Below are 16,064 nucleotides of genomic sequence, written 5' to 3'. Positions count from 1 at the left end.
AGGCCTGAATTGGTTCTTTAAAAAGCTAAAGTTTTGTGAATAAAATGTTACATTTATTGTGTTTATTTATTCATCAAATTTTATATAATCAGACAAGCCTAAGTTTTTTTGTTTTGTTTTTAGAGTTTAACCTCTAAATGCTAACTGCACTGAATTGATGATGCTAAACTGTAGCGTCACTTTTCAACTGCTGTGTTTCACCTACTTGTCTTATGTGCTAACCACCCACAAAAAAAAAAGTTTATTTCCAGAAACCTTTACTTCTTTTATATATATTTTTTTATTTAAGTAATATTTTAAAGTTAAATTTTTAGCACATTTGGTTAAAGTAGAGATTTAATGTTGGAATGGAATTTAACAGTTAATCATATTGACCAGCATGGTGATATTTATTGAAGATCACAGCTTTTTGAAGAACAATAATGCACTATTATTCACACTATGCTATCTCACACCTAATTCGTACGTATTTCACTCGTACAATTTGTAGGATTTCTGTGATGGTTAAGTTTAGGGCCAGATTCCTACTAATTTGCCACCTCATAAAACACGTACGATTTTTCACAAATCATATGAATTTGTACAAGTGAGGTTATACGAATTCATACAAATGAACCACCTTTTTAAATATGTACAAATTACTGTATATCAGGTTGATCCATATTATGCACATTAAATGATTAAATATTTCATTCATTCATTCACACACTCATATATATTTAACTTCACTGAACTCTTTAGATTCTGAAGCAGTCTTTAGTTAATCTTTTGCGCTCCTTTCACCATGATGTTATCGTATGGTGAACTCTCCTCTTCCTCACTGTCCTGCTTTAAAAGCAAGGCCCTCCTTGGAGGTTTAGGAACCGCGTAATCATCTACAGAAGCATTGTATGGATACTCGTGACCGCTCGGATCCATTACTGTGCCCAACATCTTCCAAGCATGACCTTTGACCTCCTCCGGTTCATCATAGAGCGATGGAGGCCCACTTGGGGTCACACAGCATCCCTCCGGTTCATCATAGATATGCTCCACTCTTTTGTAAGAATGCGTTTTTCTGTTTTGGAAACGGGATCTGATAGCAGTCTCATCTATAATGTCATAAAGTGGTTCTGTGTTTTCTATATTGCCTTTCTTGTCGTTTTCACAGCTGGGCTCTATAAAGATGGTCGAAGGGTTTGATGTGGACAAAATTTCTCCCATAACATTCTTGGCAATCGTGTCAAAGGGCAGTGAGTAGTCAGAGTCCTCAGGGTTGGAGCATGTGGAACGGCGGTCTTTTGGTTCTCTCTTCTCCCCCGGACTTCCCCGATCTGGATCCAGTGCCATGGCCCGGGAATACATCTCTTCCTCGCTGTTGACTAAAGGACAGCTGCGGAAGTTCTTGACCTGGCTCTTTCGCGGCGGAGGCCTTGTGTCCAGGGTCAGGCTCTTGACTCCGGTCAGAAGCTTCTCCGAGGGGGTTTCGAGTCTGGATTGCGGAGCGTTCTGGGGTTGTTTGTGTCCGTCTCTGATTGCTCCCTCAGTCACCATACTGTAGATACCAGGATCCTCTGCCACAGCTCTCATTCGAGGTGAAGAGGGGAGGGTATCTCGCTCCCCACTTGATATCTGCTTCTGAGGTAAATTGACTCGGTGTAGATTGATGGCGGCCTCTACAGATTGAAAGATGTTGTTTCCTTGCTTCGTGTCGAACTCAAAGTTGCCTTCTCCAGAATCGCATCTCCGCCCAGCCTCAAAGGAGAATGTCGCCTATTTGTTGAGAAATATTTGTTGTATTTATTTATTTACCCAGAAGGGAGTCTGGACATCACAGTAAGATATCTATTTTGTTTTATGTGATTTACATTTATGTCTTTTTACAGTATAATATCCTCATGACAATACTTGGCATAAGGAATGACAGAGAGCAGACTGCCTGCTGGTCTCACTAACATTAAATGAATGACTGCAGATCAGTGTCAAAGCCATACCTTATCTCTTCCGAACCTCCGGAGGAAGCGGTAGGGCCAGGAGTAGAGCACCTCTCCCGTCTTAGGTTCCTTCAGAAGGAGGCTATCAAAATCAGTCCGTAACAGCACTGTTCCTTTCAGGCTGCACCTCTCAGAAGCCTCCGTGCGCCTCACTGTCACCTTAAAGTCTTTCATTGCTGCAGATAACAGGAAGGAAAAGCTTTACATAAACAATGTGCCAAAAGAACACTACAAATATCAACCAGCTGACACTCATTTTCAGATGAGAAACAAAAGTAGATTCAGCACACCTGTTGCCTTCTGAAGGCTCATGAGCAATTGTTTCAAAAACTCACTACAGACTACATCTGATAGGTAAACACAAATGGTTATGTATAAATGTGTATAATTATATAAAATGCTTTTCTCTGTTAATTAATACACTGATTTCACGCATTTCAACTCTTTTTGGAAGCAGATAGTACGTATAAGAGATTAAATTCTCACATATTCAAAGCAGATTTATTTGCATGTGACATGTACACAGCATGATTGGTTTTTCACACAAGCGTACAGATTTAGAACATGCACTGCTGAGAAACGAGCATCTTATGAGATGTCCCTAGTTAAGAAATGCCAACACCCCATTGGTTACTGCTGAGCTGCAGGTTGAACTGTGTGGCACGCACGATTCTGCTGCTGCTCCAGAGGGATTGTCTATTAAAGGGCTCGCCATGCAGAAGTTTTTCTACACAGGAGCAGCCACAGGTGATGAAACTCTGTTAATTTCCTGAGGTGAAGTGTCAGAAGGAGATTTTTCTCAGACTAAACAGACAACCCATAACACTGGGCTATTAATTCAGGCTCTGCACAAATGTAAATCAAATACGGATGTTTCTCAAAGTCTGATTTAATAGCATTTATTATTATTAATTAAAATTATTCTCAAATATATGATTTTGTTATTATGCTTTAGAATTTTAAAATAAATAAAGAAATAAGTAAAAAATTAAATAGAAAAAAAAAACAATATTTAGGTGTTTAATTTTTATCAGTCATTTTACGGACATTTTGTTTTATAGCATTTTCTGTGGAAATTGCAACTTTAACTTAAAGTCCAGGGTTTTTTTAAGCTTTACCATTACAATTTGATTGGGAATTATATATAATAATCATGGCAGTAGAGGTGGTGCAACTATAATGACATGTGAATAATCTTGCCCACTATAAAGCGATACTAAACTGCAGTGGAAGTACAAACTGCACCGAGCCGAGCCGTGCCAAGCCGAGTCGTACCACGCAGTGGAAAAGCACCATTAGATACTATTGTAGTTTTGTAAAGTTGTAGTAATTGGCTTTTATTTTTATATTTCCAGTTTCCAGTTTTCATTTAGATTTTAGATTTTATTATTATTAGTATTAGTACTATTTCGTTTTTTTTTCCCCACTTTTCTCTTATTTACAGTATTTCAAGTTAGTCATCTTAAGGAGCGATCATATTAACAGTCCCTACACAGTGTCCACGGCTTCCCTAAGCATGGGATATCTGCTGAAGCGGACTTTGCTGGCAATAATCGCTCATTCGGAACGTATTCAAAGAAAGTCAATGACAGGGTTACTCAGATTATGATATAACATAAATACATATTGTAATTCTTTTTTTAAAATACATATAAAATACATACACAATCTTGTATCTAATAATTTTAGTCAAAATGTACATTACATGTTTAGACTATTAACAGATTATAGTGGTTTGATCTCGTCTGCTTTCGTTTCCCATGCATCCTCGGATCATCAGAGCACTGCCCACGAGTCTATGGCTCACACTAAAAGCAGTACGTTGGGCCTGGTTACTAAGCACCAAAGCTTGCATAATTATGCCAATAATCATACTAGGAAGGGAAATAGAGAGAGAAAGGCAAAGAGAATGACAAAGACTGCAGTGTGGTTTGGAGGTATCTATTTTCCGTTTGAAACGTGGCTACTCCAGCCACAATCGAACTTCATTGAGAGGAAGTGTGCCTTTGCAAAGACAATGCTAGCTTCTGTTTGCAGGTGTCAGAACAGAAGCAAACACTCTGCTCCTCTCAGCAAATGAAAGAATGGCACTTCCTGCAAAAGAACAAAAAAACCACACTATATACAGACTTTTGTACAAAATAAGACTCATTTCCACATTTACATCCTGTTGTCATGAGCAACAAGTGGTAAGAGTCAAATGCGATATTCTCTCTCTGTTTTGCTCCACATTTGGCAGTGCACCAAATTCACAGCAACTGTTTTGTGGTTGTAACCCCCCATTTCCACTCTCTTTCCACACGACCTAATTTGCATAGCACTCTATCTTCCTCCCTCCAGGTGTGCGCTTTGTTCGGGAGGTTGTAAATTAAAGGTACATACTTTTTGTTTTTGTCTGATACTTTTTAACTGTAGTGTAATTTTATTCTGTCAAGCTATATGTTTTGTGACGTTTTACGCATCTGACGAATCAGAAGTAAATCGGCGGAGTCGAGAGGAGTGATCCTTTTCTGACCTCCTAATACTACTGTTATGTGGTTTCATATACTACATGATCTGCTGCGGTTTGATGTGGTCTACAGTTTGTTAGTATCACTAATTTCTCCTTAGGGTTTGATTCATTGATGAGTTTGTGTTGGTTGTGAAAAAGTTTAATCGTGGCATTAAAGCTGCGGTAGGGAACTTTTGACGCTCTAGCGGTTAATAAACAGAACTGCTTGCGTCTTGCGGAAGAACATCGTAGCCGGAACTACTTCTCTCTGTTTATGTCTATGAAGAATCACAAAGGTACTGGGTTACTCTGCCGCCGTACCCCCGAAGCAATCTAAAATAGTCCGAATATAAACACTTATTATAGGTGCACCCTAGTGATTCAGGACAAGCTAAAAACACGGTTTGGAAAATGGATTCATGGTGTACTCGCTTATTATATACATTTTTCTACATTTTGAACACAAACAAAGTTACGGACCACAGCTCTGATTGGTTGATTCTTACCGGGAGCGGATGCATTTCTGCAAATGGCAATAGGACCACTGGGAGGAGCCAGACATAATGACATGTTTAACAAATATGTAAAAAAATATATTTTTACAAAAGTTCCCTACTGCAGCTTTAACATATGTCTGTACTGTAAATAAGCAGTAGTTTTATAGCCTTACAGTTCTCTTCTGATCGCTAAATTCCTCACACACACTGTTGCCCTGCTGTCGCTTGACATCACAAGGCCTTCTGATATTTAAAGTGAAACAGATGGATTTGATGAAGCATCTGAAACTGAATCTCCACCAAGCCCGACGCATTCCAGTGCGGAAAGAAAGAGACAGAATGCTGAAGCTCACACAGACATATGGGCCAACTCTTTGTGACAGAAATAAGTCAGTTAGACTAATGAGATCATTTGAAAGCTATTTCTGAATGCAGGCAAATATAGCAATATAATCATCCGTGATTAAACAGTCAGGGTTGTGTTCAAACGCCCAATGAAGTTAGACAGGCTGGGGCAGATTGCCTGGCACCTGTGCTGCATCAGTGATATATGGTTTTATACATCCACTCCTCCTGACTGCGATCTTGCTAAAAGCCACAATGTCGAACATGTCCACTGAGGACTTCTATCTGTATTTTCCATCTTTTGGGAAGCGATTTAACTAGCCGAAGACAAAACAAATACCAAGGCTTTGAAGAGAATGCAAAGTTCAATGGATTCATCCTACAGCCATGCAAAAACTACCGTATTTTTCAGACTATAAGTCGCACCTGAGTATAAGTCGCATCAGTCCAAAAATACATCATGATGAGGAAAAAAACATACGGAAAAAATGGTACTTAAAATGAGGCATGTATTATTAGTAGTATTAGTATTATTATTAATAAAAGCATAAATTCCCCCCATTAGCATAAACATTAATCCAGGGCTGGAAGGTTTAAATCATTATTCAAAATGCTTCTAATTTGCAAAATGAAAATGTCATTGCAAATAATATATATATATATATATATATATATATTTCTGTTTATTTTTTATCTATTTATTTTATTTTTTAACTGGAATATGACATTTGTTTTAAAATGATTTTTAAAAAAAATTGGGGGGGGGTTGGGAGGGTTGATAACATCAGACAATTCTGAGTCAGATACACCTTTGACGTTCAAGAATATCTGAATGAGAAAATATGTGCGTCGTCTGTTAAAAAATACACACATCCGCTATCACTATTTGCAAATAATTGCAAAGAGCCAAACTACACTCCCAAAATAATGATAGCACTTACCCAGCATTAATGAAGACAAAACTAAAAATAAAACTGGATGTAAAGGAAGTCAAACAGGTCATTGAACAATCTTTGAGAACGGCAGGATATTACGCATTTACACAGATAGTGGTCAATCTGCAAAACAAGGCGGACACTTGTGAGTTATTTTTTTCCACCACAAGAGAACAAAGATGAGCCACAACTTTCCACTACGCAACAGAGGATTGAAGAAGTTGGCTGCGCTGTTTCAATACTCACAGAAAATTAACTAGAGGTGTCAGACTAGTGAACAACCCTATCTCAGTGTAAGCATGTCAGTTTGTAGAGATAGGTTACCAAATTAGTTAGTATTTACCTCTATTTATGGCCATAGGGAAGGGTTTTTTATTCATTTTTTTATTTTTATTTTTTCTCACAGAAACTGGCAGATGAGCTGGCAGTGTGACCTTTGTAAGGTACTTCACCAGGTCTCTAAACCCAGCACTCATCCATCAGAGCAGTTCCACGAGCAACTCCTTTTGTGACTTTAGTCTTATTTCCATTCATATTAGTGGTTTTGGAATTATTATGTTGTAATTTTTTGGTGTTGTACACACTATAGACGTTCTTACCAGTTTCTCTGCTGCAGTAGAGAGTGTTGTCTGCCATCGTGGCATCATCAGATTCAGCTTGTAAACTGTTTCCTCTCACTGCGCCTCGCTCTGTCCAGCTCATCTACAACAAACCCAAATATACAGCTATTTATAACACACAACACAAACTTTAAAAATGCAGTTCTGCCTTACATTGTTCACTTCAGTAAGCCTATAATACCCATACAGCAAAAAAAATAAAAACAAAAAATGCATATATACTACAACTATTTATATATTTTTTTTTTTTAAACTAATATGAATGTCAGACACAAAATTAAAATTATTATCAAAATAAAAAATGAAAATATACAGATAAAAGATTTCAAATAATTAATAAAACATAAAATTTCATATGAATAATACTAAAATAACACAAAATAAGCAGTCCGCTCTAATATGGTGATCACAGGCAACCGCGGGCAATCCTCAAACATAATTTGTGTAAAAACTGAATTGAAAGTTACTTGCACAGTATTTCTTTTTTTAAACCACAGATGGTGATAGATAGGCCAAAGTCCTGCAGTGCCACTTTAATACGTATAAAATATACTCGTTTTCACACTTTTCACTCTAAACAGCAAGTGTCATTTTCAGTGGTATGCGCTATGGAAAATAGCATTGCACTTCTTTATTTTTGCAGCAGCTAAAATACTGTTAAACCTCACCACAAGACTTTGGACAAATGACCTTTGTTGAAGAACCGCTTTCTGAGCCAACAAAGTGATCGCATTTTGTTGCAAAACAGAAACCTTCTCAGTATAAAGCCGTATTGATTTCCCCTCAATGCATTACATCCATCCATCCATCCATCTATTCATCTGTCTCTACAGTTTTTAATTGTATTTAATAAGTTAATTATCATTACATTTTTATTTCAGTCTCCTTGCATTCAAATTTGAATTGCATTCAGCATCCTGTTTCCTGAAATTGCAGTAACTGAACTGGAGTTTGAAAGGCAATCTCAGTTCAATTCTTAAAGGTGCACAATTCTTTATAATTCTTGCAAGCGATATCACACGAGAAAAAACCACAAGAGCAAACCCAGCCATATCTAGAGACCAACACATTATTCCAGCCAGAACACCCTTAAAAACCTCTCACATGTACTTCAGAAGGTGGTAATATGTAGTTAAAGAGAAGGATTTAACTAAAATGCGTTTATATGTCAGCTGAGTATGAAGTCAAACTACTAGTTATGTCGTACTATACTGCTGGAGTTTTAAAATGAGAATTTATAATTAGAGAAACTTACATAAGGTCAATCCTTAGAGTACAGGCCCCTTTGCTCAGAGCACACTTCTTAGCCCATGTAATGTCACAAAGCATTCAGTTTAACCCATGGCCAGAGTGGAGCAAGAGTGTTGTAATCGTCCAAAGAGAGCTGATGCACTTTTAACATCCATTAAGCCAATGTTACTTGGTAGTTACTTCCTTTATTTAGACTATAATGGTCACTCACAACACAAACATATTGTACAATAAGATATGAAAACAACTTCCTTTCTGTAATGAAAGGAGAAAAAAAACACATTCACTGGAAACAGAAGATCTTCTTTTGCACAAGCATTTAACTAGAGCGGCATGAGAAGCTCCGTGAGTCACAAGAGTAGGTTTCTGTTTTAGCTATGAAGGGCTTTTACATCTGCTGAGGTGACAAAAAAAAAAACCTTGGCAAGCTGCTGCATTTCAATCCTCACGTCTGCAGAAATTTTAACATTAGGAGTTGACAAGATTTCAGTAAAGACAATACAGTCTTAGCTGATGGCCGAAGTAAGCAAAAAAGTCTGTTAAACTGGCATGCAACAAGATCTTCGCAAACGCAACTAGAGTTACAAAGCCTAGAACAAAAGACAGGACCAGACCTGGAAACTCTAAAATATCCGCTCTGTACTTTTGCAATCAGGTGTCAAATCAGGGTTTCTTGCAAGATTTTCAAGCTCAAATGTTAGACTTTTATGATGCCATTTGGTTCTTAGTGATCCACCAGTTCACATTTACAGCTCTATGTTCTTGCAATACTAGAGACTGCGGTTTCAGGACTGCATTTCTAGGACCACATTTCTACCAGGACCCTGTTTTATGCCTTCTAGAGAATTCTATTCCAACAGAGGAGATCTCAATCAATCATCAAACAAACAGATGCAAAGACTAGATCCACGTAGACTTTCCGTCCCCAAATTTAAGCCCTCCTGAAATCATAATTAAGACTTTCTTGTACAATTTAAGACTTTTTAAGGCCTTAAATGTGATACAACTGCATTTAAGACTTTTTAAGACCCTGCGGAAACCCTGCAAGTGAGGCACTGCACCACAATATTCCAAAACAGGAAAAGATGAAAATGTTTTCAAAAGCAGTGTTAAATACCGGAAAGGCGATTTCACAGAGTCTCTGGATCCACTCGTCGAGTTCTGCTGTCTCAACGGCAAAAACAAAGGTCTTTTCAGTCGTCTCCACCAAAAAAGGTCCACAATCCCTTGGACAGCCTTCCACATCAGCCTCCGAAACGCGAATGCAGTCATTCATTTTTATCACCTGTTTAAAAAACACACGCACGCAAAATGCTTTAATTGAGGTTTTAAAAAAATGTATTCAAATTTTTTGGACAACCTTATTTACTCATTTACTCTCTAAACTGCTTAAATATTTTGACAAGTTGAATCTGATTCATACACATCAGCATTTATATGCTACAAGATGTCCAGATTTTCCATTTGACTGGGTAGGAATGGATCATTATCCATTTGCATTAATTTCAAAAGATAGCATTTTTGTCACATTTCTTAGCAAAAGTGTAAACAGATTTAATTGTACTTCCTGCAAACTGTCTGTACATGTCCGCCCACACATAAACCATGTGCATGACCCCCCACCGAGTTTGATTGTTTATGTACCATGGCACATCACAGATCTACATCACTCTCCTCAAACATGCCACATCTTATTTGTAATGTTTGTAGTACAGGGAAAATTTGAGCTCCACGGGTGTTGCTCACCTTTTTGTTTTCCTGTTTGCGGTTGGGTCTCTCCAGCGTGCTGCCAGCTCCATCTTTAAACTCAAAAAACTCAAGGCGAGAGATGGAGCAGGAGCTCTCTCGGTACAGCACGGACCAGACCTTTCGCCATTTCTGAAACAGAGAGGAGATAAATGGCTGAAAGTGACGCAAACTGTCATACTCTCAGTTATTTGCATTGTCCGCATGAAAAAAATGAGAGAAATTAAACTTATGGACCTTATTATATTTCAGGATGTCTAATACCAAACAGCATTAAAAAAAAAAAGCACCTAACATATTACAGCCATAAAATATTGTCTTGTGACAAAACTTGATTCAGGTGTTGATGAGTATCACTGGGTCGTATGATTTACATTTTTAAACTTTTCCCCCAAAAAACTAATGAATCATGCACAATCCTATCTTAAAATCTCATCTTAATGCACATTAATCACACTATCATAAAGCAGGTTTAATATTATGGCCATTTTGATGTGGTGATACAATTAACATACTTAGTATTTGTAATATTAATAGTATTTTTAATAACATGCCTGTGTTTAGAATCAAAGTTTAAAATCACTGTTCTAAAATAATATATATATATATATATATATATATATATATATATATATTTAAAACATTGGCACAGCTTACCCCAAAAGATGTGACACACTTTACCCCACACTATTTAGTTTGTTAAATAATCAATTGCTTAGTCTTAGGGGTGGCACGTCTTACCCAACGACACACTTTATCCAACTCTTCCCCATAGTGCAGTGAATATAGTTTTCATAATGTCAGTGATATTACCAATAAATCTGCACTTTAGCTTGTTTGTTACCCTAAAATGGGAAGTGGTTCCCACATTGAAACATAAATATATTTAAACTAATAGTCACCAATTTGTCCAAAGGGAAATTGTGTATAAATATCGATAAGACACACATGAAGAATACTGATTAAGATCATGAGAATTTATTCCAGCTTTAACATTCGCTCAAGTGCTTGAGGATTGTTGGATCAAAGGAGCATCAGCTGACAGTGTTATTTCTCAGTCAGGAAATAATATGATGTAGAGTTCAGAGAATCTCTATAGTACGGCAATACCTACCATTTCAGAGAAATCCATGCCCTCATCCAGCACCATAATCTATTACAGATGCAAAACCCTGCATGTGGTTTCCTAAAGAGTCAAAACTGATCCTGTTGCTAACATTAGCTCACTTTAATGGACTCCAGAAGCCCAGAAGTCCTCTAAATTATGCCAACAGGTTATTCCTCTACTGCAGTCCCATATGGCAGAACCAACAATATTATCAGTGACAATCAATCAAAATGAAGTGAAAATGGTTTTAGATGAGAATATGAACAAGTTAAAGTGGATCACGTTCACAGTTCAGGAAGTTGTTCATGACACTGCCAGTGAGCTTAATACAATCCACGAATTTCTCTTTCATTTTAATTGCTCTACTAATTTTGAGTATTTGGCAACAAACATGTGGTTCAAATTAGGCAAAGTTAAGGCTGCTAATTGAAATGTATAAGCCCAGCAAGCTGTACACAAGTGTGTGTATATATATATATATATTTATTTATTTTTATTTATTTATTTATTTATTTTTATTTTTTTGGCATTTATCTTTTTCATTCACTTGTGAATTGGAATATAATTTTGGTCACAATGGCACACATAAAAACACATACATTATAAAAACACCCTTATAAAAACCGGAACCTTTAATATCTGATGCCCAAATCTCTATTAGTTATTTCAGTATCGTATATTTAGATGCAAGGAGGGTAAAACTAATTCAGCCAATCCATTACATTCCATTCACTGTAAAAATGTTGTAATTGTAATGCCATAAGACTGTAAAAATCCTACGGTAAAACCCTGTTAATTAGTTAATGTAAAGTTGTTAAGTTACTGCATTAAGTTGTTAAGTTACTGTTAAGTTACTGCATTAAGTTGTTAAGTTACTGCATTAAGTTACTCCATGATGGTGTTTTTTTTTTTTTACAGCAAATTTTTACAGTGCATTTAAAAAAAGAGAAGCAACTTGAAGTGATCTATATGCTTGCACTGGAGTACTACCCAACATCCAGAGTACATTAGTGGTTTCTTTCCATGAGGCCTTAATGTTTGGATAGATCCTAAAAAAAATAATTTACAACCTGTTTTAATATTATATTATATTATATTATATTATATTATATTATATTATATTATATTATATTATATTATTGTCTACAATATGAACAGCTGCTCTGCAATTTTACGTACAACACACTCAGCATTGTAGATGTTATACAGGAAATAAAAAAGGATCAACTGGCCAGTAGTATTTTGCAACAGAACATTTTGCAATTATTTGACATTAAAAAACAGAAAAGGATCCAACAAAACAGGGTTTTATAATAATTCATGGATATCATTATTTTGTTGTAATTTACATAGTGGATCAGCTACATCCTGCATTCAGGCCTTTAGTACAGCCTTCATTTTGTTCTATGATAGACCATTACCATAAAAGAAGACGACTGTTCTTTGATATTGTCTCTTGACGTTCCCCCGCCTCAAAAGTCCCCAGGTAAATAAAGCACTTACCTTCCCAAACCGCTGCTGTTGTAAATACAGCATCCCCTTCTTTCTGATGTCCTCCTCCATTTCTCGCGGTCTTGTCTCCGACCAAGCTCCTTAAGACTGTCTCATTTAGTGTATCACACTTCTGCTAAACTTGCCTGTGACGCAAACAGCATCTCCAAGTTCCGCCATATCTACTTCCTGTATACAGCCTAAAAGAGTTTAACACTTCTTTGCAGAGCTGTGCAAGAGCCAAAGCCACAATGATTACTTAAGATCATGAGTTTCCTCGTGTTATTTAGTACCAAATGAAAGGAAACAGCATCATATTTTATTTTATTTCAACAATCGCAAACTTTTTAAACCCAGCGAATTAGGCCATTGTAGTAATTTTAGTTTTTTGTTGTTGTTTTTTTGACTCCACGATGCCTGAGTGTTTTCATAGTCAAGATTTCATTATATTATTTCGATGAGAATTTAAGAAATAAATTGGTTATTTATTTATTTTTATATTAAACGAGAAAGTACTGTTAGTAACGTCACGGATTTATATTTGTCACATGAGAGCTATTTTAAGTTCTGAGGTCTTATTTTGTCAGGGTCTGTGGTCAAGTGCAAACTTCCTGTTCTATGGTGTGTCAAGTTTCCATCTCTCTCACGTACACACACACACACATACCAACTTTACCATCCAGACAAAGAGGCGTGCTTTACTGACCAGTCTGCATCTCTCTAGCAATTTCAGGATAGACAAAAACTATCAATTAGGCTAATCATTGTCTTCACAAGTTAAGTATGCCTTGCATATTAAATAATGTATTTAATGAACACAATGCCAGTCATAATCTTACTGTGTAACTAGATAATATTTGGCATGTATGCATTTATTTTAATGTGCACCAAAGAAAAAAGGTAATGATGAGTTTCTGTAAGGCTGCTTTAAATATGAAATAGTAAAAACAAAAGAAAAAAAACTTTTATATGCATTTGTAGTATGTTATACAATTTTTAAAGGCTTCTAATTTGAAATGCATTTAAATAAATAGTCACTCATTAGGCCTCTGCATTTTGGCTTGCAACATTAATGCAACACAGCTGTCAGACCTACAAGCAAACAACCTCTTCCACTGGAAGTTTGAGTTTAGTTGACCAAACTCAGATTCAGAAATCTCAGATATTTTCTAAAGAAAATAAGCTTAGTTCATGCCTGTGCAAAAGTTGCCTCCACGAAAATACAATAATGTGAGTGTTTTCTAGGTGCACCGCTACAGTATTCTTTGTAGTTTTAAAAAAAGAGCATTATTTATAGTTGGCTGGGTGTTTTCTTACTGGTCCAATTTAAATGAGCACGTCACACGTTTCTATTGTATTCAAATATCTTGGTTAATGATTAATTCGCTAAATTATTCAATAGAATAAAATAGGCCATACCGCATAAGCATCAGCTCACCTCTTCTCACCAAACTTTATCACTTCTGGTGTCATTGTTTGTCTCTGCGGGATGAAATCTAAGCAGAAGTTTAATGCTTAAGGGTTCGTTTACACCTCAAATCAAAAATATGAACAGCCATAAATAGACTTACCACTAAGTAGTATCTTCTCTCCCCACTGCCCTCTATGGCCTCAGAACAGCACTGCACATGATCTGTCACCGCACAGCACACACATTTGATGAAATGTTTGACAATATCATCACACATTTCTTGAAAGCATAATTTAACAATAACCATGGACAAGATTAAACTATAAAAGAGTAATAAATAATAAACCACTGACAGACAAGACAGGAAAAAGAAAGAAAGCTCCTTACTATTAATGGCCTACTTCAACTTGTTTTGTTATGAGTCAACAACCCCTAACCACTAATGACTTCAGAAACGGTCAGTTTCAGACGTTCACCTCATCTGTTCATCTGACTCGTTCTTTTCAGTTTGACTGCCTGTGCTGTTGCTCGTTTGTCTATTATTCTTCCTGAACATGAACTCCTTGTCTCCTATCTTCACTTTATTGATTAGCCTACAATAAATCCACTCAGAAGAGTGATGGTCTTTCATGCAGCACATGCATCTCATTTTCCGCAAAACTGGAAGGAAAGCAAAAGCATGGAAATGTCTGAGAGTCTGGAACTGCTTTCCTTTATTTAAATCAGACAGAGAAGAAGTCTTTTTAAGTGGCTATCGTGGTGAATGCAGTGAATGCTGCAGGGGGGATTTGAGAGCCTGTGGTCACTGTGTTAGTTGATGGAGATCAAAAAGAGGGAAATGAACAATAGTCATTTGTCATTGTTTTTTATTCCTTGCCTTGGAAAATATGCTTTCCCAACCAACAATAACTAAATCTGGTAAGCTATATGAATTCCGCCAGATGTAGGAATATACGGTGGGTAATTGAATACATTATTGCTGGGACAGTTTCAGCAGCTATCTTACCAGGACTTTTGCAACGATACATCTTTATGTGTTTTGGTTGTCTACTGCATTTCCTTAATTTCAGGCCTTTTCCTCAGTCTGTTCTTGGTCTCCATCTCTGTGCCAGTGATGTCTTTTCATGACAGAGGATATTAGCAGATTCTCTTGGGGAGAGATGGGAAGCCCCTCGCTGGATCTGGAAGTTCACTCAATCCTCTGAATATTAACACTTCAGTTTCCCATAGAATTTGGGGAAAAGAAAAATAACTGACGTGCAATGAAACAGAAACCATCAACTCTCCTAAACTGCTGGAAACTATAGATTTTTGTCTTGGGGGCTGTCATTCTGAAATAAAAATCACAGAGCATCAGGAGGTAAAAACTTACAGTAAATGAATTGTTTACCCAAAAATGAACATTTGCTGAAAACTGATGCATCCTCAGGCCACCCAAGAAATGGATGAGTTTGTTTCTTCATCAACAGAATTGGATAAATTTAGCATAACATCAGTGAATGGAATGGGTGCCGTCAGAATGAGAGACCAAACAACTGATGAAAACATCACAATAATACACAGTCCATCAGTTCATGTCTTGTGAAACGAAAAGCTAATCAAATGTATAATTTAGGCATTTGAACCTTAAATTTAAATCTTGGATGTCCTGAGGGTCAGTTAACTTTAAGCAAAACTTCATTTTTGGGTAAACTATTCCTTTAATCTACAGTCAGAGACATTATTGGGGGTAGAACTAGGAATGTTGTCCCAAAACCTGTGCCAAAGGGGCCCATGGAGATCCACATCCTACCAATGAAGTCAATCTTTAACACAAAACATCTAGTAGAGTTGTTCAGAGTGTTTAGTTGTTTAAGGCAAGAGGAAACGGCTATGTCCCAGGGCGCTCTCAGTCTGAAATGATTTAGAGCTTACGGCAGGCTAATTGCCTTAACAGTTGACTTCTGTGTGGAAGTCACGCAAATGTACCTTTAAACCACATGTTGTTACATTTGTTTTATTATGCATACTGTTTTTGCAAAGACAGAATGGTGGATAACTCTACATCAGTATTTTTTGCAGTAGAACTACTCTACAGTACAGTACATTCATTTAAAATTACATCAAATGTTCTCCAATCCTCTTGATTAGAAGTTTGAAACATAGTGTCCAAATGTCTTTTACACCGTTTAAACTGTAGCATCAAATACATAAAAC

General features: G+C 36.7%; 1 protein-coding gene across 1 annotated transcript; it reads right to left on the bottom strand.

The window, feature by feature from the left end:
* Positions 1–374: 374 nt before the first annotated feature.
* LOC113093413 (docking protein 2-like) lies at positions 375–12,843 on the bottom strand. The gene is made up of 6 exons (XM_026259202.1): positions 12,470–12,843; positions 9,859–9,990; positions 9,230–9,397; positions 6,841–6,943; positions 1,974–2,149; positions 375–1,752 (listed from the first exon to the last, which is right to left on the bottom strand). Exons 1-6 carry the CDS (start codon positions 12,527–12,529, stop codon positions 757–759), a joined length of 1,635 nt encoding a protein of 544 aa, XP_026114987.1. The 5' UTR covers positions 12,530–12,843; the 3' UTR covers positions 375–756.
* Between the last annotated feature and the right edge of the window lie 3,221 nt (positions 12,844–16,064).

This window comes from Carassius auratus, unplaced genomic scaffold, assembly GCF_003368295.1.
Source record: "Carassius auratus strain Wakin unplaced genomic scaffold, ASM336829v1 scaf_tig00215022, whole genome shotgun sequence".
In the NCBI taxonomy this organism is placed as follows: domain Eukaryota; kingdom Metazoa; phylum Chordata; class Actinopteri; order Cypriniformes; family Cyprinidae; genus Carassius; species Carassius auratus.
Note: the sequence above shows the minus strand (reverse complement) of the source record. Positions and strands in the feature narration are given on the sequence as shown.

What these genes read in the sequence shown, in the direction of transcription:
- LOC113093413 (XM_026259202.1), bottom strand. Translation starts at nt 12,529, where the DNA reads ATGGAGGAGGACATCAGAAAGAAGGGGATGCTGTATTTACAACAGCAG. An exon ending in GCAAACAGGAAAACAAAAAG is followed by an intron (nt 9,398 to 9,858) that starts GTGAGCAACACC and finishes TTTTTTAAACAG; the next exon opens with GTGATAAAAATGAATGACTG. An exon ending in TCTGTGAAATCGCCTTTCCG is followed by an intron (nt 6,944 to 9,229) that starts GTATTTAACACT and finishes GGTTTGTTGTAG; the next exon opens with ATGAGCTGGACAGAGCGAGG.